The 23,413-nt window shown below is 48.9% G+C and overlaps 1 protein-coding gene and 1 long non-coding RNA gene across 3 annotated transcripts in view; one reads left to right on the plus strand and one right to left on the minus strand.

The window, feature by feature from the left end:
* Positions 1 to 8,311: 8,311 nt before the first annotated feature.
* Positions 8,312 to 23,413, plus strand: part of GGT1 (gamma-glutamyltransferase 1) — a 30,608-nt gene continuing 15,506 nt past the window's right edge. The window contains exon 1 of one of the 2 annotated variants that reach the window (XM_053994219.1): positions 8,312 to 8,396. In XM_053994219.1, coding sequence (XP_053850194.1) covers positions 8,380 to 8,396 — 17 coding nt within the window. In that variant the 5' untranslated portion in view covers positions 8,312 to 8,379. Of the gene's footprint in view, positions 8,397 to 16,984; positions 17,117 to 23,413 lie in introns of those variants that run through there. The other variant, XM_053994221.1, reaches the window with a different exon arrangement.
* LOC128816532 (uncharacterized) lies at positions 12,618 to 14,494 on the minus strand. The gene is made up of 3 exons (XR_008439930.1): positions 14,365 to 14,494; positions 14,204 to 14,282; positions 12,618 to 13,017 (listed from the first exon to the last, which is right to left on the minus strand). It is a non-coding gene; the product is annotated as an uncharacterized LOC128816532 (long non-coding RNA).

Below are 23,413 nucleotides of genomic sequence, written 5' to 3' on the forward strand. Positions count from 1 at the left end.
CGACGCTCCCGCAGGAGCAGCGCCCCGGGGCTCCGGTGCTGCGGGGCTCCGTGCTCAGCACCCGCCTCCAGCGGCCGGGCAGCCCCGCTGCCTCTGCGCCCCAGGCGCCTCCTCCTCCCGGGTTTGTTCTGCCGGGAGATGCTCGGTGGGGAAGACAAAGAGAGACGCGGATGCTGCCGAGACTGCTCCTTCCATCCAGGCATTTTTGGGGAGCTATTTTATTTCTGGACAAACTCTTTGAACATCGCAAAAGGTTGTCTAGATTAATAGTAGTTCAAAACACACCATCTGCAGGGACTGCTTCTGTGGGCTGTGTTTTGTCTGCTGTTGGACCCAGAGGAGGTGTTTTACTAATCTAGAAAGTGGCAGGAATTTTGCCCACCACCCGTCATCTGCAACTGATAGTACGATGCTGGCACTGTTCCTCACCTGCTGTGGGTAGAACTGTTTCCTTTGTATGCCATCTTCCCTCCTCCAGCAGTGCACAGCAAGTTTAGCACATGCTTTTCCTCAGACAAAATCACTGCCATCCAACAGGATGGGAAAAAACAAAGCCTGGGTCCCATCTCCAGCCACCGAGATCTTGCAGGCAGCTCAGTCATGCTCCCAGCATAACCAGTGGCTCAGCCTGACCTACTCTTTGGAATTGGAGCCATAAGCTGACTTCTGTTCAGCACTATCACCACAGTGAGCCCAGGTGCCCATGGCAGACTGTGAGTCCTGCAGGCAGAGCAGGTGTCTGGTCGCTGTAATGTGAGGGCACGCAGCTATAGGAACAACCTGGGGTTCCCACTGCCTTGTGCATCCATGGACAAGCATGATCCAATGCATCTGTGGAAGAATGTTGTGGCTATTGGTGGGGGAATGGGGATGGCCATGGCTTTTTGTGGTACAGAGCTTGCAAGGATCATTTTCCTTCTCAACCTTCCTCTGAGCCATGAATGGGGGTGGAGATGTGGATGCTTTGCAGCCTCTTTCAGATACTCTGCTGGTGACCCCTGTCTGGCTTGAAGAGACAGAGACAAGAAGGGGCTGGACTCAATAGCAACCTGGCTAATGCATTAATTTTGTCAGTTTGTGCAGCTCTCTAACCATGGTAGGCCAGATTCTGAAGGCCCTTCTCAGAATTTTACTCAACAGGTGACCAGACAAAAGCCCTGACTGTCCATCTGCCCATTTGTCCCCTCCCTGCCCTGAGCACCTGCATGAGGGAAATTAGCATCAACAGATCTTGAGATATGGCTGAGACTGACTCAAGCGAATCCCATTTGGAGGGAGTAGATGCTGAGTAAGGACTTCTGGATCTGGTCAGAGAGCTCTGAGAGAGGCTGGGTCAAGAGAAAATCACTCGTATGGGGTGCAGTGTTACAGCTGCAGAATTGTCACTGAGAGCAAAGGGAAGGACAGAAAGTGCTGGAGCAATGGGTAAAGGTGTCAAAGGAGGGGTGCACGATGGCCTTTCCCTGCTGGACAGGCTGCCACAGATCCCTGCTCCTGCCTGCCCTGCTCTGAGTGCCGCTGGAAGGAGCAGCAGCGATAGTGGATGCGGAACCAAAGGATCAGTTCATCAGCACAATGGCTTTGTATGGCTCAGTTGTCTCACACCTTATCTCTGAGAGTCAGAAGGAAACGCAATCTGCAGTTTACTCAGAGTGGGGGTGAAACCAGGTGGATTGTTCTGAGGCAGTGGGAGAACCAGGGCACACAAGTGGCTCGGAGGATGGCGCTGTTACCAGGAAACCCCTCCTCTGCATGTGGCTTGGAAATATCCTGCCACAGAGCAAATCCTCTTAACAAACAAACAATTGCAGGGCAGTTCAGCTGTCTCCCGGCTGTGCTTTAACACTGGGAGCACTACAATAGCAGGGATAATGGGAGCTAATGAGAAACACACCAGTGCTCCACTTGGCGTCACTGAAGGAGAATGCCTGGCCGGCAGCTCTCTGTAGACTGAGATAATCCTGCCCTATCTGTGTGTGCTTCCAAAGGGCACACGACAGCGAGTGGATGCACTTCTATAGCTGAGGTGGTCAGCAAGGGGAGGAGGCAGGAGTTTTTGCTTGGATAGAGTGGACTCTTCTGTCAGAGTCTGCATCCTCCTGTCCTAACGCAATCCTAGTGAGCCAGTAGGTGAGCATGCAAGACCCGGGAGATCTCACTCTACAGGGATGTCCCCACCTTTCTTTCATCTCTGCTGCAGTCTCAAGGGCACCCATAAACTTTACATAGAGATAGATCAGCTCATGAGCTTGTTTGGTACAACAGAGTGGGAACTGGGGCTCTCAAAGACCACAAGCTGTGGGTTTGAGACTTGGAAATCCCATCCCCGTGGATATTTTAGCACCTCTCAGAAGGTGTTATCTTGTTTCTAAACTGAATGCGGGGTACATGGTGCTGCCAACTGCATCTAGCTGGGTGCAGCATGACTGAGTTAATTTTACCAAAAATTGCTCCTAGCATGAGAAATGGGAAAAATGGAAAGCAGAGATCCTTTTGCTATTCACTCAAATTCTGTGCTATAAGCACATCTCCTCATCACCCAAGTGCCCAGGAATGGGAATGTTCCCAGTTCCTTGTCTTTCAGGCAAGTGAGGAGAGCTCAGATCAGTGCCAGCACAGAAGAACTGTACAGGATCAGACCACAGGTCTCTTTCCCCTGGGATCCTCATTTAGCAGTGGTTAATAGAGGATGTCCAGCAAGGAGGATGAAAACAGGGGGATGTAGGTCAGTGTGTTGCTGGGTACTCTCCTTACCATCAGCCATCCGTAGCTCAGGAATTTCCTGAGATGTGGATCTCTGCATTTAATAGTCTTTTCAAGTTTTTTCCTAAACCTTTTTTTGAGCCTGAGAAAATTTTGGGTATCCACAGCAACTTATGGCACTGTTCAGCTGTGTGAAGTAATATTTACTTTGTTCTGAATCTGTCACTCACTGTTTTCATTTGATGCTTTTGTAGCTTAAATATTGGAAGAGGCAGCAGGCAGTCATTCCTCTTTCATTTTCTCTAAGCCACTCTCAGATAAACCCCTGTTGTGCCCCCTCTCAGGTTTCTGCTTCCCAAATTGAAGAGTGTTGGATTTGTACAGAAATAATTTCACCCTTAACTAAGTCCCTGCCTCTCCTCTAGCCCTGCTGTGGCCTCTACTTCACTGTGACAGCAGCCATGGGGCTGCAGCTGCACCCTGGAGCTACCTGGGAGCGCGCTGGGTTTGTGATTTTGCTCTGGCTGCCAGCACTCAATTGGTTTTTTTGATTGTGCTCAAGCCTTGAGCCAATGCTTTCACTGAACACTCCTGCCTTGCTCTTGCTATCACTTGGCCCCCGTGACTCAGTTTCCCATTAGTAGGCCAGGGAGGGGATAACCATTGCTCACCCCATTTATGAATTCACACTGACAGTCATGGTCAGGGATTTCCAAGGCCTCATTTCCCTGTTGTCCATCCATCCCTGCAGGGTCTGCAGCCTGTGCAGCGCTGGGCTGGGAGTTTGGGCTCTCATCTGTGCCTGGGGACAGTTGTGGCTTCCTCGCTGGCACGGCCAAAGGGGCTGCCTGGGGTGTGCAGTGCCTGATGTGCCCCTGGCCCTCGTGCCAGTGCCAGTACCAGTGCCAGTGCCAGTGCCAGGCACTCCCTGCTGGAGCCGCTGCCCCTTCCGGCACAGCCGGGCTGTGACCGCAATCCCAATGGTCCCTGCCCGGGGGAGCCGGCCTGTCACGGGGCTGCTCTCATTTGTATGCTGCTCAAGCTGGCTTCGAATGACAATCCTAATTATGTTTGCCTTGTGTATGATGAAGGTTACATTTCTGACTGATTTTGCCGGGCTGGAAGTGTAATTGATTAATTTAGAGTTTAAGAAGGGAAAGAGGATTAAGGCGGAGGTGAGGCTGTGCTGCCAGACGCTGCATTGACTGCTTCACACTTTCACAGCTTCAGCTTTTGTTTGCCTGCAAACCAGCTTGTCTGAGCTCCCAAGTTGTTATTTCTCGTGGCTCTGAGCTTGTTGGCAGATCCCTCAAAGCCAAGCCTCCTGCTGGGAAGGGAGCTGTAGCTCTGGAGACATACATGCAAAGAGCTAGTGCAGGCTCCAGATTTAATTCCATTGTAGCTAGGGGCAAATGCACTTGCTGTTTGGCCATGAGCTATTCACGTGGGAGCTCCATATCCCAAATACCTGCAAGCTCCTGACTGAACGAAGCAGCAGACCTGCAGAAGGTCCATCTGTCCATGACAGTACAGTTTTGGGGAAGAAGTCCTCTTAATGACAACCAAAAGGGGGATTTCTTCCCTGAAACTGCAGAGTACATGGAGATGGGGAGACACAAGATGAACACAGCATCAGCTGGGCTCTAGTCTTAGGGACTTCCTGCAGCATCAGTGCTGGTGGAAGCAGCTCCATGCAGGCATTCACTGCTGGGGCTCTGCATTTGATGGAGAAATGGCAGCAATAGCCCATGTAACATTCATTAGGTCTTAAACCTTTTGCTTCTTGCAGCTGAGGCTCTCTTTGCAGCCCACGAGACCCTTGGTGGTGTTCTGGGTCTGAGGCAGTGATGGGTTTTCAAAAGGACAGAGTTCTGCTACGTAATTATGGACACAGGCCTGCTCATTATTGGACAAATGAATCAAGTTCTTGCAGTGCCCATAAAAGCAGATTTGCTGGGCTGTATATTGCCTGCATAGAGAATATTAACAAGCTGTTACAGTGAAATTGGACAACACTGCTGTGAGCACAGGGAAGGTCACCAGTCCGCTCCAGTGATGCATGGCATTACCTTGACTTCTTAGCACAGGGGAATTCTGAGCTCCTGCTGCTTTCACAGTGAATCAGTTTGGGAACTGAGATGCCTGGAGGATTTCTGTTACCTCAGTTCTGGGAGCTCTCTGCACCCATTTCATTTAGTTTAATTTTATCTTGATTAAATTAAGGTGGGCTGTGAAGATACTGTGAGGTTTGGATTCACAGCCTTGCTCTGAACTGCTGCAGTGGCTGTGGTGCCTGGCAGAAAGGCAGGGCAGGCAGCTCTGAAAGCACCACCAGAGATGTTCCTCACTGCTCTGGAAGCAGTGGGGCTGGCCAGACCCTCCTGTCCCAGTCAGGAAGGGAATCACACACCTGCACTGTAGGGTATCTCTTCCAGCCCTGTGGGGGCTTTTGGAGGGAGGTGGTGGGAGGCTCTGGCTCTTCTCACATTCTGCCCCAGGCTCACACTTCTCCTCTCTTTCCTTCCACCTTTTTGCACCTCTCCACTGCCACCTGGACCTATGTGTGCTTTCCAGACACCTTTTCTGTCCTTCCCAGCCCTCTGCTTTCCCCTGGTAGACACACAAGACCCTCGGGAAGCCCTCCAGAGAAAGGAAGGGGAGAGTCACTGGGAGCAGCAGGAGGCCTTTCAAGGCAGCAGCACAAGGTCCCCTTTGTAACGCCTTGTGCTTTTGATCAGCCTGTAAAGGGGAGCAGGAAGAGTTAAAAAAACAGCAGAGCAATGCAGTTAGCGAAGCAAATGCTGGCAAGTGTCACTTCCAGGGGCAGCCTGTGGTCCAAGGAGCTGCTTTTCTGTTCAGCCACCTGCCTTTGTTTGGAGCACAGAGGTGGCTCTTGCCTGCAGATGCTTTCACAAGGCTGTTGGGATGTGTAGGTGAAGACCCTGGGACCTCTCCTCTCCTCTCCTCTCCTCTCCTCTCCTCTCCTCTCCTCTCCTCTCCTCAGACCATTTAAGAAGCTGATCTAAGACAGGAGAAACATTGGAGGAAAGCCTTGCAAGGACTTAAAATGTACCTTGCCATGGGGCTCTGGCACTTCCAGCTTTTAAGAGGCAGAAATGTCTGATCTTATAATACATCCCTCTGGAATCCCTCCTTTTTTTGCATGTATATGTCTCATGAAAATATTTGTGAAGAGCTTTTGGAAAACCTGGCTTAGACGCTCCCCAGTTGAAAGCTATGGGCTGGAGTTATGGTTTCATAAAAGAATTAAACCATCTTAAGCCCCTGAAGGAGAGGCTAAAGGCAGCACCTGGTGCTGCTAAGCTTCTTTTGGAATTCAAAACCACTAAATGCACAGATTATACTGGCTCTAAGCATCTTAGCAAGCAGTTCTAAACCACTGAGAGCAACCACAGGCCCTCGGGGGAGTATATGGACCAGGCACTGGAGGCCAGGCTGTGGAGTCTGACCTGAGCAGACACAGTGCATGGAAGTGCTGCTGGCTGGTTTGAGGGGTGCTGCAGGGCAAGCTCAATGCTCCCCATCACTGGCTCTGGCAGAGGGAAGTGAATCCAGCCAGCAAATTACACATGAGATGTCCTTCTGATGAGGAGATGGCCTCCCTGACAAAGACTTTCATGTTCTCCAAAGACCTCAGCACTTCTTAAAATGTGTTTACAGCTCATGGGTGGCCTGGAAAAGCAACCAACTGTTTTTATTTCTTTTCAGTTTGACTGTTTTTTCTTCATTTATATCCAAAGATAAAAAGACATCTCTTGTCTTAACAAAACCCAAATGTTTGAAGAAGCAGAACTTGGAGTGGGAATTGAGACATAAAAGCCTTTTTTGAGCATTTCCTTGTCTGCCCAGCAACCTTTCAGAGCCAGGTTGTTACACACCAGTGACCCAGCATTTAGGTTTAGGTGGCTGATCAGAGGCAGGTCTCCAAGCCTGCCAGTGAGAGCCCAGTGTGGAAGGGGCTTCTCTGGCTGTTCTGTCCCTCTCAGCCTCTGGACACGGGACTGGAGCTGTCCCCAGGACCTAGCATGAGTCTCTGTCCAGGTTTTGCCCAGGTCACCAGGGTCACCCACTCCAGCATTTAGAAGATAAGAGCCACTGAGCCAAACTGATCTACTGCCCTGTTTACACCATGGATGAACTTGGATTTTACAGTGCAGGCATCTGAATTATGTTTTGTCTCCCACCTACAACACCCTGAGGGGTTTGACCCTGTAGGGTCTGACCCAGGTGATCTCTAGCCCCACTGCAGTCTGGAGGGCAGTGCCATGAGCAGACAGACAGGAAAGGGTAGTGCTGCTGGAAAAGCAAACAGGCTTTTCCTTGGAGACTTGTCTGTGTCATTAATACCTGGCATCGCTGAGCTGCTCAGCACAAAAGCTCTTTTGGGCTTTGCCAGGCTCAGGTTTGGTTTGGATAACACCCATGTGTGCCACTTGTGCCCTGTGCACAGAGCTTGCTGCTCGCCTCAGTGCCACCCCGCACATGCTGTCCCTTGTGCCCTGCCACGGACGGAGCATTCCAGGCAGGCTGTCAGAGCCTGTGATCTTCAGCAGAGGCATTAACTGTGTTAACCTTTGAAGTAAAGTGAATTTCTAATGTCAGAATAGCAGAGACCACCATACAAACTTCCACCTTCCCATACTTTTTTCTTTGTTACCACAGAAGGCGCTTTGGCTTTTCCTGTGCTTACCACAGCAGTTTTGTGTGGCTTAGCCCATGTTTGCCTCATCGCGTCAGTCCACACAGTTCATTGGGAAGGAATTTCATCCACACCTTAAAGAAATTGAGGAAGATGAAGTTGGGAAGGCTCTGGGATGCAGGTCCTGCCTCAGCGATTGCAGTGCTGAAAAGGAAGAAAACCAGGAGGAAGAGTGAGCTGCTTTAGAGGAGCTACCTTGTGACAAATGCTTTAAGAGCAGTGACTAAGTGCTTCCCTCCTCTGCACCATCATCCCACAGGACAAAGGAAAGGTGCTGGGGTGCCACTCCCCAGAACTGGCCTGATCCCAGAGGGACCACTGATGGGGTCCCTGGCCCTGGCTGTCTCTCTCCACACTCCGGGGATCAGGTGCTGTTTATTGTCCTGGAGGCTGATGAGCAAGGTGCAGCCTCACAGTGAAACAGGGCAGGCCCTCCCAGGGTGGATTTCTACCCTCCTTTTGACGCAGTTTGAGCCGAATACAGGGCTGCTCTGTGAACCAGGTATATTCAGTGAGCCTGAGCTTGGTGAGGAGTAGCAGATCCAGGAGGCAGGGGCATGGATGCCACAGCCCCTGCTGGGCTATCCAGCTTCCCTGCAGCCCAGGCGGCGCTTGGGCTGGTCAGGACGGGGTGTGAGGGGGTGCAGCAGGGCAGTGGCAGCGGGGGCACCCCGTGGAGGGGACACCCCCGTGGGATGGTGCTGCTGGCAGCGCATTCCCCACGGCAGCAGCCCCCCCTGGGCAAGCGGCAGCCCCGGTGCGCCCGCCCAGCCCGGGCTCCCCTGAGCCGCCTCCCGGCTGTGCCATCTAGTGCCCAGCTCAAGAACTGGGACTGACCCAGCCTCTCACCCACAGGGGAACGGCCCGGCTGCTCTGGAGAACAGGCTCTCCTCTCCCTGGGCCAGGCAGGGATGTGCTGCCAGGACCCCTGAGATGCCGCAGCGCCCGCACGGAAAATGCCACTTAGCTCCAGGTAGGACCGCGGCGCGCAGGTGTGGCCGGGGCGGATGGAGGGAGCGGCTCTGCTCGGAGGCTGCAGGTGAGATGAGCTGGGCGATACCTCCTGCCAGAGGCTCCAGGTAGGGAGAGGAAGGCTTGAAGCTCTTGGGAATCCTGCCTCTGCTTTTCAGGCATTGTGTTCCTGTGGCGTGCTCTAATGCTGCACACGTGTTTTAAGGGATGAAAACAATGACCTCTGACTGGAATTCTCCTATTTGGACAGATTTCAATGCTATTCCAAAGGAGCTGCAGTTAGCTGTACTTGAGTGAACACCCTAGACTGAAAACACTTTACTTTTCAGTGTGTTGGGCATAATCTTTGTTATATCATTTCTTAGGTAAGTTCCTCCTACTGAGTTATTTTTTTTTTTCAAAAGTTTCCATGGCTGTAGCTTGATTTGCCAGCTTTGATTCTTAACTCTGCCCCTGTCCTCTTTATCCTTTTCAAAGGAATACTTTTCCTCTTTACAGACCCAGTTTCATTTATAAGCTTTAAGTAAGAGCCAATGAATCAGGAGCTAACAAATTCTTGCTTCCTTCTTGCTGCATTTTTCCCCCCAGATCTTTGTAAGAGATTTAATGATGGTGTAAGGCTCTTCTAACTCAAACCCATCAATATATATCTATCCTTCATACTGGTTTATCACAGCCTGGCATTACATATTTCTCTATATTGAATTTCATCAGCTATTAGTTGCCCTGTTTCACAGATGTTTTCAAGTTTTGAAGTTTTCCACAACTTTTGCTAGCTCCATATCTTATCTTTACTATTTCATTACTGGGTCACAAGTAAATATATTGAACATGCTGCCTCTGGCATCCACAGGACACCCCACTCAGCTTTTCCCAAGTGAAGTTTTGATCATTCATTCTTCTCTTGGATTAAAAAAGTTCTTGGGATCACATCCAGTGTCTGTGAGCTCTGCTTCTCTTCCCTTGTGAACTCTGTCTGTGGGTTTGCCTCTCCAGGATATATTGCAGAGGCACATCGTGCTGCTTCTGAAATGTAAAATTTCCTACTGATTTTTTTTCCCCTTGGTACTTAAGTAAGGCTGATTGCTTAGGAAGTCTAGGGAGCCTTTTCAAATATGAAAAGGTAGCAGTGGCCCTTAGCACCTGACAGGTAACTGGCTGTAGTGAAAACCTGGTGGTTTTGGAGCTGGCATGCTTAGAGCTCTCCTGAGTCTGCAATTGATCTTGGCATGTTCCTGCTTTTGAAGGGACTGATCTTTAAACTAGGCTCCAGGAAATCATTTAAGGATGTGTTTGCATCCTGCTGAGCACTGAAACTGTGAGGAATTCAGTGGGAAGGAAACTCATCTTGAAAGAGATACAGTCTTTATCTGCTTTCCCTAATTAGCACTCCATCTTCCTGGAGGTGATACTCTCCACAGCATCCCCTTGGCAGCAGGAAGCCAGTGCTGGGGTTAAATCCCCACTTGCCCAAGGCTTACCTGGTCCTGTGCCCTGAGAGCTCTGTTTCTAGGTGCCTGAGCTCGGGGCAGGTGCTTGCTGTGCTGTTTGCACACCTGTGGTGCCCTTCTGCCAAGACCAAATGTGGCAGAGGCGCAGTTGGTTCTCCAGCGGGCTCCCAGCTCCTCACAGGTCTGTAAGCTCTTTTATGGCTGTCTCTCAGTTCTTTGGAACTCAGTTTCTAGGGTTTCACACCTTCCCCTGTGTAATCCACTCCCAGGTCTGTTGTGTGCCACAGTCAGGCTTTAAAGTGTTTGGGTGCCAGCAAGAGTCCATTCTGTGGGTTCTTCCCAGAGCTGCTTAATTTTAACAGGGAAGCCCAAAATCTGTTTTACCTGAAAGCAAATGGAGGTTTGGACAGGCAATGCAGTGTGATTTATTGCAATCATTTAGCACCAGAAGCAGGAGAAAACCCCCTTTCACTCCCCACACCTCAGTGCTGTAACCCCAAGGCCACATTATCCCTTCCCCCAGCCCCTGCAGCACAGTCAGGGTGGGTGCCCAGCTGTAACTGGGGAGGTTTGGTGCAGGGGGGCTTCCTCCCCTGTGCTGAGGAGGTGCTTGGCCTCACCTGCATCATCTTCTCTCGTGGCATGGCAGGGCTGTGCCTGGGCAGCGCTCAGCTGAGCCTGGCACAGGAAGGAGTTGGGTGACAGCTGTATCCCCAAACGTCCATCCCAGCTTTAATTACTCTGACACTACTGCCTGGGTATAATTAGCAGTTGAGAAAATCTGAGTGTGATTTTAATAAGCTGAGAGTAATGCAATTTGTCTTTTCTGTAAGAGATGCTTTGCAAATAAAAGCTCTAATTAAAAAGCACATGCACAGGGCAAGCAGTGACTGTGCCGTGGGTGTGTGACTGCTCGGTGTGCAGTGTGCCTGGCCTGGCACAGGGGTCCCTCTTTAGGACAGTCTTCATCATGGGGTTCCTGAGAGAGTGTAAAAACTGCAGGATTTGGCTCAATTGTGGCTTTTACAAAAGGCTCTTCCCTGTCTTCACAGATGCTCTTTGATATACTGTTGGTTTTTGATAAGAATAAGTCTCCTGGGTGTCATCCTCCCCACTGCTTTTCATTCCTGTCACTATTGTGTTTCTGTGTCCTCACCCGGGAGCTCAAATTAGCTCCTGGCTGGTGGGATCTGTGTGGCAGAGGCCAGAGTGACATGGGGGGAGTCAGGAAGCCTTTTCAAGAGCAGCCAGCTTTTCTGGTAGCCTCAGATGTGAACAGTCAGACCAGGCCCTGGACTCTGCCTCTCTTTCCTGCTCCTTCCTGCTCTCTTTAAAAAAATCCATATCTATAAAAGGGTAATCTCTTTTATCTAGTCTTCTGTCTCTGCACAATTCTGTCCTGCCCTGCTGGAGTTCAAGGTTCATTTCTGGCTGTGGGAGCTCTCACAGGGAAGCAGCCCTGTTAAACCCCGAGGTCTGTTTCCCACAAACCCCTGTGACACACCAGGCTGACCTCACTGCCAAGTGTTCCTCTTCCTTAATGCTGTGGGGCAACTGTGAGGGGACAAGGTGGGAGACAGAGGCACAGCAGCTCTCAGGAAATGGTTATACCCACAGCATCAGAGCTGTTAGCTGGGGAGAGTGGGACCATTGCTCCAGCCTGTGGGAAGCCCTTCTGCCTCTCTCTGCATGGGAAGGGGAGAGCCTTTCCCATGAAAGGCCACTCTACCCTCTGCAAAAGTCCATTTGTGCCTGATGGCACGGGTTGCTGTGGCTCTGAAAGTTTAGGAGGTGTCTGTGTTTGTAGTACCCCTGCTCTCGACCTGTGGGAGACACCCTGATCTTTGGGAGGGCATTGCCTGTGGTAGCCCATGCATTGCCATTTCTCCCTGGGAAGGGGAGGGGCCCAAGGGGCTCAGATGGATAGAAAGGGCTTTAAGCAGCTTTGTGCTGTGCCATGCAGGTGTGACTGGCCCACTCTGCCAGCTAATTGCAGCCCTGGCAGGTTGGGCAAACAAACCAAGCCTTCCCCAGAGATCAGTGCAAACGTGGCAAAGGCATCTGTGGGTCTCACTTGGCAGAGGAAATGGGAGCAGCTGTGGGCTCAGCAGATGGGAAGGCACCAGCATCTGCCCCATGCCAGCCCAGAGAGGCTGAGCAGCCCCTGTGTGTGGGAGGGGGAGAGCTGCTGGGGCCGAGCTCCTGTGCAGGGCTGTGTGTCCAGCCCCTGCAGCTTGTGTGCTCCTCCCAGAGCCAGGTGTGTGTTCCCAGAGCTGTGCTGGTACATGATCTGCCTCCAGCCCAGCTGGCCCCCTCACATTTTCCAACATAGGTTCCAAGTGCTTTGAGGCAGAGGTTTGTATTCTGATCTCTCATAAGTAAATGGCCATTTCTGGTGGCCTTTGCAGCACCTAAACAAACAAGCCCTGAAGGAGACTGGAACAGGCAGGAGACAAACCAGGCAGGGACTCTTCTCTGATCTCTACTTGAGGTGTGAGTCCTGTTCTGGTAGCATGAGGCATCTCTCAGGACAGACTTGTTGGTGTTTGAGCACCTATCCTTTCCTCAGTCCTGCGTTATGCTCTGCCCAGAGAAGGAGATGCTGCAAGCACCAAACCTGCCAGATTTCTGCATTCAGGTGCAGAGGCCAGTCAAGACAGGCTCCTGTCTCTGGAGTCTTCTTTTGTAGGAACTTTGTGACTGCCCTTCTGGACAGCACAGAGTCACCCAGTGGTTTTGTGATAAATTGAGGCGAATAATTTGATTCAGCCTTTTTAAGGTCAATTAGAATTTTATTAATTACAGCAAGCAGTAGCAAGCAAAACAGCGCTGGGTGGGTAGGGGTCTCCAAGCCGCCCCTCCTGCAGTGTCCCACACTGCAGTGCCCCACACCACACCCCCCTTATTCAGTCTCTTTTATAGTTTCTTGGAGGTTTCTTCATTCGCGTCTCTTGCGATAGCGGTGGGCGTAGCTTGAGCATCCCTCTGCATCGTGTCTGCGTTGTGTCGAGGCAGGTGATCGTTGGTTTCACAATCGGTTCCGGACAGTGATGGGCGTACCCGGAGCACTCCCACGCTGTCCACTCCAGTGGCCGCCGCCTGGTGGTCGCTGATTTCACAATCAGCTCCAGCCATCCCCCAACATCCTTAGCCTGTGTCTGCAAAAAAAAGCTAAGAAAAGCTCCCTAAATGGTGATTAATCATACCTGTGGTCTTGCGTTTTGAAATATGTCTATAGCCTTGCAGTTTGTAGCAGTTGCTTCCTTATTGTCCTTTTTTTTTTTTTTTTTTTTTAGTAAATCCCACAAGTTGCTGTTTCCCAACTTCACAGATGCTTCCCCTATCTCTTAACAAGCAAGCTGGTCCCTTATACTTTAATTTTATATTTCCCCCTTTAATATTCTAATTCTTTTGATGAACAAACAAGTTACCACAGTTTATCACAGTTTCAGTGTATAGCCTTGGGCTGGTGGAAGCTGAACATGCTCAGCTGCTTTGCTGTGGTGGGCTGTGAGAGGAGCCTGTCCCACACGTGGGCTATGGCTCATGGTCTGCACCAAGACTGAGCTGTGCTGTGTGTTTCTCTCCTAAGGTCAAAACTGATGGGTTGCAAATGGCCACCCAGACATGAACTGTATTGCCCAAGCCTTAGCTGGGCTAAATGTGAGCCTGAAGCACTAGGACAGTACTGGATCTGCAGTGAGTGACTTCTTCAGAAAGAAAACTTCATTTCTTTCCTGAGGCTGTTGTTCTGGGGAGCAAACCCAGAGAGTATGAAGTGCTGGGAAGCACTGGAATAAAAGAGCTGTACATCCAGATTCTCATTTAGGGCGTGAGCTGTCTTGCATGGTGTGCACCTTTCCTGTGTACTGCTATATGAGCTATTTGTATGTCTGCTGAGCACCCTCCTCACCTGCCCACAGCAGGGAAAGGGATCCCAAGTGTAAAGGCCCATGAAACTCTTGCTTCTGGGTGTTCATCCCCAAGACAGGTTTGCCCTCTGAAGCCTGGCAGTAGCCAGAATGTACATAGTCCCTGCCCACTCAGTGCAAATTAGAGCTTTATGCACAGCCTTCTCAGGGACTCAGTGGGATTTCTTCCCTCACAGCACCTAACAGCCATCAGTGGCTCTTGGCTGGGTTGATTCCCACCACTCTGTGAGCCCAGTGGCCCTGCAGTGCTGGCAGAAGGCACCCCCAGGGCTGGGGAAGCAGGTTGGCAAGTGGGGAGAACAGATTTGGGGGGTGGCTGCACTGCTGCTGTGCCTGACCCTCTCTGAGAGGCCTCCCTGACCCTCCCTTGTGGTCCCATTGAAATCTTGCCACTCTAAGGTAACCAAGGACAGATTCTGGCTTACCAGGACGTGCTGAATTTGATGCTGAGAGGTTTCATTTGTTGCTCCGAGAGCAGTAGAGCTGATCCTTCAGCAGAAACTGCTGAGAAAGGAACAGGAAGTTGTGGGGCTTCCCGAGAAGCACAGCTCTCACAAGGCAAAGTTTGGGTGGGCTGCACACTCACATCTCTGTGGGTCAGTGTTCATTCATGTCCAGGAATAACTTCTGAGCCTCTCGTCTCCAAGTCCTACTGATTCTTGAGCAGAATGGAAAGTGGACCTTGGCTCTTGCTGGGAAAGTCTGTGTTCTTCTGGTTTTAGAGCCCTCTTGCTTAGGTTAGACTTTAATGGTGATTAGTTACCCAACAACCTTCTGTAATAATCTGCAAGTTTTCCATTAAGTGGCAAACACTTTGAACTTCCCCCCAGCACCTCTGTTGCAATCTAATCTGCTGTCATTTTTCCCAAGGAGATGAGGGTGCTACCTTCACATTTTATGGATTTCCTGTTTACAGTGGGGGAGAGACCAAAGCCGTGAGGAACACTGAGCACAACATCCCGTGGAGCTGTAGGCACAGTGCAGTAGATCAGTGTCAGCCTCTGCTGTCACTTCCAGCTGCCTCTGGATTTACTGTATAAATCAGGCATGTGACAGGGAGAAAGGTGATGTCTAGGAACGTGGTTAAGGAATCTGGGGAAAGATTCTTTATTCCAGCCCAGGCACTGACCTCCTCTGAAGCCCTGGGCAAGATTGTCTCTGTTGTCCTGTCTCTGAAGTGGGGACATGAATGCTTTTATCGTGTGGGCCTGTAAGGCTCCCTGGCCCTGATAGTAGCTTTAAAATGCTGTTAAGTAGTGATTTTTTTTGTGGTGATGATGATAAGAATTCAGAAGTCTGGACAGGTTGGGGAGTTTGGAGATCTTCTTGTAGGTACAGCAAGTACTGGCGGTTCGTATTTGGTAGGCAGCTTTGCACAGTCTCCCCTGTGTCTCTGTCTCTTACCATGAGTAACAGTGGAAAGATAGGGGAAGGGACCTATTATGATTCTGTTCTTCCTCTTTGTGTTTACAGTTTGGTTAGTTTAGTTTGTCACCCACCCAGCATGTTTAGGTTGTCTCCAAACAATGCTGTAAAAAACATGCTGCAACTTGAGCGAGTGGGGAGCTTTCCTTGGGATGGATGGGGTCTGCTGCAGTTGTGGTTGTACTGAAGAGTACCTGTTGGGTCAGATTCTTGTTTGGATAAAGATAACAGAACACCTCAATGTTAATTGTTTCTGTTTCATTCCCAATAGCTCCAAAGCCAGGCTCTCCCCAAAACAGCAGAACAAGAGGGAGTAGTTTATTGAGGTTCTGTAATTTGCAGGAGAGTGCAAATATAGTAGAGCAAATCTTACATCTGTAAGAGAGGGCTAGTTTGTCCTGGATCTGAAAAAATCTATTAGGCAGCATTCCTGACAGTTAAAAGGGGTTCTCAGTTGTGTATCTGCTTTCAAATCCCTTGACACTATCAAAGCAGACCCATTCCTCAGGGTAAGAGAGACCCAGATTGTGACGTGCACAGGAATGCTCCTTGCAGTGTTGTAAATAGCTCCTTTACCTGAGATGGCACAGTGTTGTGTGGACAGGGGACATCTCTGGCTAGAAAAGGAATCTGTGAACGGGTAAAGGCACTGTTGTTCTCCAGTTCTGTTCACTATGCAGTGCACAAGCAGCCCTTCTTGCAGGAGTCATTCCCAGATCTCCCTTCCCCACCCAAATCTGGGAATTACCCATGGAGCTTCCTGTCAGTGCAAGGTTTTGGTTCTTGGAGCTGGTGGTATTCGTTTGGTTGCTGTTGCATGATCCTGTGGATCTTGGTGCACTTCCTGGTAGAGGACAGTAACTCTGTGAATTCCACTTTGTGAAAGCCTGGACTGGCTCCTGCCTTTTCCAATTGCCTCATCTGAGAGCACACAGAAACTTCTTGTTAGACCTGGACTGTCCCTTTATACAGCGATCACAGACCTACCCAAGAGATTTATAACCTTTGAATTGGACAAACCTCATCCTAATGCCTGATGTGGCTTTTCATGGTCAAACAAGCCCTTCAGTGAGCCATCAACAAAACTGAAATGAAGGAAGTCAAAAATGAATTCTTTTCCCTTTGGACAGCAGTGGTACATCCTTGAGAGATTTCCTCTCCATTCACAGGGTTCAAGATTTCCTCTGATGGAGAAGGGCAGGATGTGCCTCTCAAGTGCTTCCCAGGTCAGTGTCCAAGACTACCATTTATAGGATGCATATTTCTTCTCCTCTACAGAGCTCTCAGCCCCTATGGCCATGGAGCTGGGCAGTGCTCTAGCATCAGCCAGCTTGGAAGAGTGTAGGAATGGGATTTTCTCTGTCAGGATGGGTATGGGGTCACCAGTGCTCTCATGCAGAGAGTGTCCTCCCTGTCAGGACTTGTGCCAGGGAAAACCAGCAACTTGGCAGGGAATTGTTTGATGCATGAAGAAAAGAAACAACTCTGCCAGTACAGATTCACTCCTGGGACTACCTAACATCAAAGTATTGTCTCCATTCAACTCTGATCTTTGCTCCCCACCCTCTACACTGTTCCCTTTACCGTGAGAAAGTACAGCACGGAAAGCGCTGGACCACTCTGTTCTCATCTTGCCCTGTGAGCCGGCAATTCTTCAGGGACAGGGAGGGGGAAGGGTGGCATGCCTTTACTGCTCAAAGATAGGCCTTCATTACATCACCCTCCCCTCCTGACCACTCCCATATATGAAGCCTTGCTGCCACTCAGCTCTGTGTGACCGGTCCTGTTCTTGGAGTCCCAGCTTCTGGGAACTCTTGAGGAGTAAGGGGCAAGAGAACGAGGCAGAAGTGCCTTCTTTTGGTGTCACTGGCTGAAGGTGAACTGCATCCAGGGAGAACAGAGCTTTTAAAGTAGTGAGTAAACAGCTGATTTTATCTTGTCATCTCCATATTGGTTGGATTGGGGTGTGCAATAGAGGAGTTGTTTCTTTCCCTTTGTTGCGTACCTTTCCAGCTCATTAATCCTATTTCATTAAAGGGTACCTTTGTTTCACAAGCCTTCAGGCTCAGGTTTCAAGAGCAAGTGTTTCTCTTTTGCAAGGATGGAGAGGACTTGTTCTACTGTGTTGCCTTTGGATTGGCTCAGTTGGCAAAGGCAGCAGGGTCTCTGTCCAGACAACCTGAACAGCTGCTGAGCCACGCTTTAGGGGAGCTGTTGTGCCTTGGCAGGGTCAGCAGCACATGGCCTGATGGCTTCAAGAAGGACTGGGGCTTCTGACAGGCTGAGGTAAGAGCAAGGACCTGGAAGTCTAGTGAGCTGGGATCTCAGTCCCATCACTGGGGAAGACATTTCACCTCTGCATGGCCCATCCAACCCTTTGAAGGTACTATCTACCACCCAAGCTGATGTTGGTCTCTGTTTCTTTTTGGGTTATAAAGGTCTGTGGGAAGGTTGGTGCAGGGTCATTGGCCTGAGTGTCAGTTTGACCCTGGTTTTGCAGGTAGCATAAGTGACAAGGATTGCTGATAAGAGAAGTGCTGTTTTGGCAAGCTGACACAGGAAAGGCTCCCAAAATGACCAGAGAGGTCAGAGCTACACAAACATGGGAAGGCAGATTTCATGGGGTCCTAAAGATGAGAAATTCTTACCTCAATGTCCCTCTAGCAGGTGGTGCTCATCAGAGGAATTAAGGTCTGAGAAGTGGCTGAAATCCATAGATCTTAGATCCCTCTTTTTTCCATGTCGTTCTGTGCTTCCTGAAAAATGTAAGCCCTGTTGGTGAGGGAGGTCAAGCAGTGGCAGGTTTCTTACCTGGTATCTAGGGGAAAGACCAGGAGGCAGGTGCAGAACCAGAAAAGCTGCAGGGACAATGGGATGATGCTGAGGGTGTGATCCAGAAGCAGGGTAGAAGGGCAATGCTGTGGGAGAGAACAGAGCTCCTGGTGCAGAGCAGGCAGAGCACTCAGCAGAGCATAGGTCAGGGGATCATTTGTGTAGGTGGTAACTGGTCTGCAAAGGAGGAAGAAATACTCTGAAATAAATCAAGCAGTCCACATTTAATTCCTTGTAAGAAAAAAAAAAAATCTGTTGCAAAGAACTATCAAGGGCAACTGTATTTATATGAAAATGAGCAGATTCTGCTCAGGCAAATGAATATTTAGACACATGAAGGACCAGAACAGCACCTGGGAGACTCTCTGCTCATTACCAGAACAAAAAGAATGGCCCTCTCCTATGTGTGTTTAGAAAACAAAGACCTGCTCCTGCTCTTGGCTGGATCACCTCTAACATGTCAGAGGTGGGCTCTCCAGGACCAGGGCTTTTTCTCTCAAGGTCCCAGCCCTGGGCTGCATTTCCTGATCCAGGTGTCCACAGCAAACAGGAATGAGATCAGAAGAGGCAAAGCCATTCAAACCAGCTCTACGGTCATTAAGGTATTCACCTACCTGTAGAGTCTTGGTTTAGCAAAAACAGGCAAATTTAAGCAGGTAGCTACAAGGTTTTTTCAGTTGGAAACAGCTCTTTTCCAACTTTAGCTGAAGTCTCTGAAACCTTTTCAGTGAATTCAGTCATAGGTTCATTTATTACAACTGGAATCCAGGGTTTTTGGTGGCCTCACCCATGCCTCCAGATGCTCCACAGTCTATAAAATGCACATTATCTGCTATGGCAGTTATAGCATTACATAAACCTTACTTTAAAATTACATAAACCCTTCTGCAGAGCACCAAGAAAGTCCAAACTTCACCTGTGATCTGAGAGTTTCAATGTGCATGTGCAGGACTGGTCCAGATGCAGCAGTCAGGTGAGACTGGGGAAAACCTCTAGCCTTGAGAGAGAGGGCATCATTCATGTTTTGCACTTCACTTTCCCCTTTTCCTGTTCTTTCACCTTTTTTGTCTTCCTATCTTCATTCATTTATTTTGTCCCCCTTCATTCCCACTTTCTCTATTTTTCCCTTCACCGGTTTAGGTTTTCTTCTTTCTCCTGTCTGCAGTAGCCCTGTCCTCTTCTATTTAGGGATGGTGAGATTGAGGGGAAGCTGTGTGGGACTGTGTTGCTGAGCTCATTGCTGGCTGCTGGGGGAAGGCAGTTCTGTCAGCTGCAAGAACACAGTCCCTTTAGTGGCCTGGCAGAAAGGCTTTGCAAAGATTAAAGGACTTTATAAAGCTGCTAGATAAATGGTACAGATTGATGTAGGTTTTGGAAACTGCAGAGCTTGACATAAAATTAATGAGTAAGATTGAGTTGAGATAGCAGAGAGATAAGACTGAGGAAAAATGAGAAAAGAAGGCAGAACTTTGGACAGAGCCAGCCACCCTTTTCTGGAAGGGAGTAGCAGAAGGGCTTCTTCTGCAACAGCAACCAACGACCTCCAAGCACTGAGGAGCCCCAGTAGTTCACACAGCTCTGTCCCAGCAATGCTGCTGCAGCTGCCTCTGGGGTTAGAAGGATAGAACCAGAACTGGTAACCAGTGTGGCTGGCAAGAAAGGGTTAATAAACCTCTCTGTTTACCAGTTATCTTCCACTTGCTTACCTTTGTCCCAGGGAAAAGTGTGCATCTGTGGGTGATTATGGGAAAACAGGTCACTAAAATGAAAGCATGTAGGTTTAGTGGGTGGCTCCATTTCAGCAGGTGAGTTCCAGTGAAAGCAACTCTCACTGGAGGAGAAGAAGGTGCTTGGGCTGTGGACAAACATCTCCTTGTTTATTTTCAGTTCTGTAAGGCAACTTTTGTGTCCCTGCTCTTAGTCAACTCAACCTCTTGCACACTAGGCATGTTTTCCATTCTTAAAGTACCTTTTCTCTAAGTCTCCCCTAGTGACTTTTCCAGGGCTTTTTCAGCTGTGATCTCTTTTTTGAATCAGTGTTTCTTAGGTCATGTTTAGCCTAAATTGGAATTGTCTGCTACCCATACAGCTGGCAGTTAGCTTCCACTGGTTGCCCTCATCATGGAAGAGTAGAGCAAGGGAACTATTATTTAGTAGGAAGAAGCCTCATGTGCTTATTAATAGCTCTGTGTTAGTGGGCACTTGAAGTGTTATTTTTGATGCTCGTGTTCAGGTAGTATTGGATTGCAACACTGCTCTGTTAGAGGGGAAAGACTTCCTCATGGGAAAAACAGCTAACCTGCAACAAGAGGTAAATCTAAGGTACAAAATCTTGTAACAGCATCTATTCCAATAATGCATTCGGATGTTAAAACATTGGGAAATGGAGGCCTTGGGTTGCTTGTTCTGCCATATAAAGTAGGAGTCTAAACTGTAGACCTGGTCTGTGTTCTGTGAGTCATTGCTGGGGTTGCTTCATGAAATTCCTACAGAAAAAATCAACAAGGGTGGGGGGGAAGAAACAAAAAGAAAAATTCCCCAGATGTGCCTTGGGTTGCCTGATGCTTTTCAGTATCTGCAAGTTCCATGACAAGATGTATGAAGGCATATGCTGAAAGATGCACTCCTGTGTTGCTCAAGTTTCAACAGCACATGCTAATTTTTGGGAAATTAAAAGTGACCATGCCATGAATATCACAGTTGGAAGGAGGTGGCAAGTCCTTCAGGAGATTTTTTTTTCTTTATTTGTAATGGGTTGAGAAGAGCAAGTCAGCAATGCACCTGCATTAAACGTGGCACTACTGCTTGAGGCTTTGCAGCTTGAAACATGTAAGGCTGAGTTACAACACAGCTCTCTATTATAGCAGTGCCTAGACAGAGATGCTTGATAGTTGCCAAATATTATGTACAGCTGAAACAAGGTAGCTGTGCACAGCACAACCTGTACACAGCAGTGTTCACCCTTTGGAACTGCAGGCTCTGACTTCAGGTTTCATAACTTTCTCTGACCCCATCTTCAACTCTACTTGTGCATAAGTGAAAGAGTAACTTGCTCAGGAGCATCCTCCCTGTTCCAGCTCTGTGCTGGTAAGATCATGGCACTGCATTGTCCTTGAAGCAGGACAGAATTTGCTTCGTTTTGTTGGGTCACTGATATAAACCCTGCCTTTCAGCTGTGGAGGTGAAATATTACAGTGAGATAAATATAATGTAGAACTGGGCTTTCTTACAGCCTTTCCATGTCACTTAGCACCCTCTGAGACAAATGTATCAGGGAGACTCTTGTCTGACCTAGACTCACTTCAGGGATGTAGCAGCTTTAGAACTATGAAAATATTAAGAATAAAATCTGGTACCATCACACCTACAGGGTCAGTAAATTAAGAAAAGGGTTCTGCTCAGTAGACTGCATCTTAAATTCCCCTGTTAATATTAAAGGTGTGACAGGTTGATTTGTTTGGGGCGGAGACCAGACACCTTTCCACACTGTCTGCTTTTTCAGAGGATAGTTGTGTGCTCCTGTCACAATCTTTTCTGTGGAGCATCATGAGTCTCACATCAATAAATTAGACACAGTGAGAGGGGTGTGTGTTAAAGCTGAACGTGGCCTGGACTCTGAATGTGCAGTTCAGACTGGCCAGTAGGAGCAGCAGATACGTCAAATCCTTCTGAGCCTACAGAGTACTTTCTGTGCCAATATCTACTTTCCAGAAAGCTTCCATTCTTTGCTCAAGACCTCTTGGACAATAGCAATATAACTGAAGGGGCCTGTGCTCTTCATACAATGTCTTGAAAAGGGTATTTGAAAGTCATCTTTTGGAAAATAGGCACAGGCTATATTCCTTCCAAATATCTCAGGGCTAAAATGCTCATGTTTTATAGCACTGATTTTTCCACATGTAAATGTTAAACAGAACTCCATTTTGTGGCTATTATAGAAAAGAAGATGTATTTTTAGGCAGGGAAAATATCACCCTAAAGCTTTTAATCTTGGAACTTGGCCAAACTTTGTTAATGAGTCAGTGTAGCACAGCTACTGTCCTTCTGCAGCAAGTGGAGATGTGGTGTATCAAAGGTTGGAGTGGGGCAGGGGGCCTGGGCTGGTTTGGAGTTGAGGCATTAACCTCTTGACTGACCCCTGTAATACAGAGACAGCATCTAACGGTGCTGACTGGCATCCAGGCAGACTTTGCTTCATCCTGTGTTTGCAGAGAGCCTGCCTAAAAGTCAGGCTTAAGACATGTGGGCTTGGATGCTCACTGTGCCCAAGTTTCAGGCAAGCTGTGATTCACTTGTGTTACATTCTGATGGGCATTCAGCATTTCTGGATGGGCATTGAGCTCATGTTCAAGGGAGGGTCTGGGATTTCTGGCAAGCCATGGACAGACACAGTGGCCTAAGTTTTAGTAGCTGAGTCCATAAAGTCCAAGGACAGTTTGTACAGCTCCTTACCTCAGTCTGGGTTCTGCTGGGTTTTGTGCTACACTACAACAGCAGGTGAGCTGCAACCTTGGAGCTGCAACTGTGCTTCCAGACTTGGCACAAGCAGACATGAAGGATTGTTACTTAAAATCCTCAGTGAGATTTAGTGATGGAGGGCAGGTTTCTTCATCCCTGCCTTCCTGCTCTGCCATCCTGCCTGCCAGAGGGTGCTGCTGTGGCAGCAGGCCAAGCAGAACAGGCATTACATCTTCTCACTGCAGCTGGGGTATTAATCTGATGCCAGTTGAAGGTGGTGTGGCTGTGATTGCCACATTGAGGGGCAGGTGTGGGAGCTGATCAGGTGCCCTGGCACTGCCAGCAGCTGCCCACCCTTGGCAGACAGGTGATTGCCACCAAGTGTAATCACAGCTCAGTCTGGCAGTGTCTGGGTTTAAGCTGAAGGGACAGACACAAAATCCAGTCTCTCTGTGAACATAAGGGTGTAGGCAAGGGTGGTGTGAAGGTACCTGGCCATGTGGAGACACCATGTGTTTAGAATCACAGAACCATTTAAGTTGGAAAAGGCCTTTAAGATCGAGTCCAACCATTAACCCAGCACTGCCAAAATCACCACCAAACCATGTCCCCAAGTGCCATATCTACATGTTTTTTAAATCCCTACAGAGGTAGTTGCTCCACAACTTTCTGAGGTAGCCAGACCACCATTTCAGTGAAGAATTTTTTCCTAACATCCAATCTAAACCTTCCCTGGTGCAGCTTGAGTCCATTGTATTTGCTCAGTTGATTAATCAGAATTTCAGAGCTAGCAATGAGGTGAGGAAAAATATTTGTACCACATAGTAACCAAATCCAAGAACACAGAATGGTTCTGCTGTTGATAAACAATCTTTGTGGATCCTAAAACATGCATTTTAAGAGGTATGGGTTCTTGACTC

The sequence above is a fragment of the Vidua macroura genome, chromosome 18 (assembly GCF_024509145.1).
Source record: "Vidua macroura isolate BioBank_ID:100142 chromosome 18, ASM2450914v1, whole genome shotgun sequence".
NCBI lineage: Eukaryota > Metazoa > Chordata > Aves > Passeriformes > Viduidae > Vidua > Vidua macroura.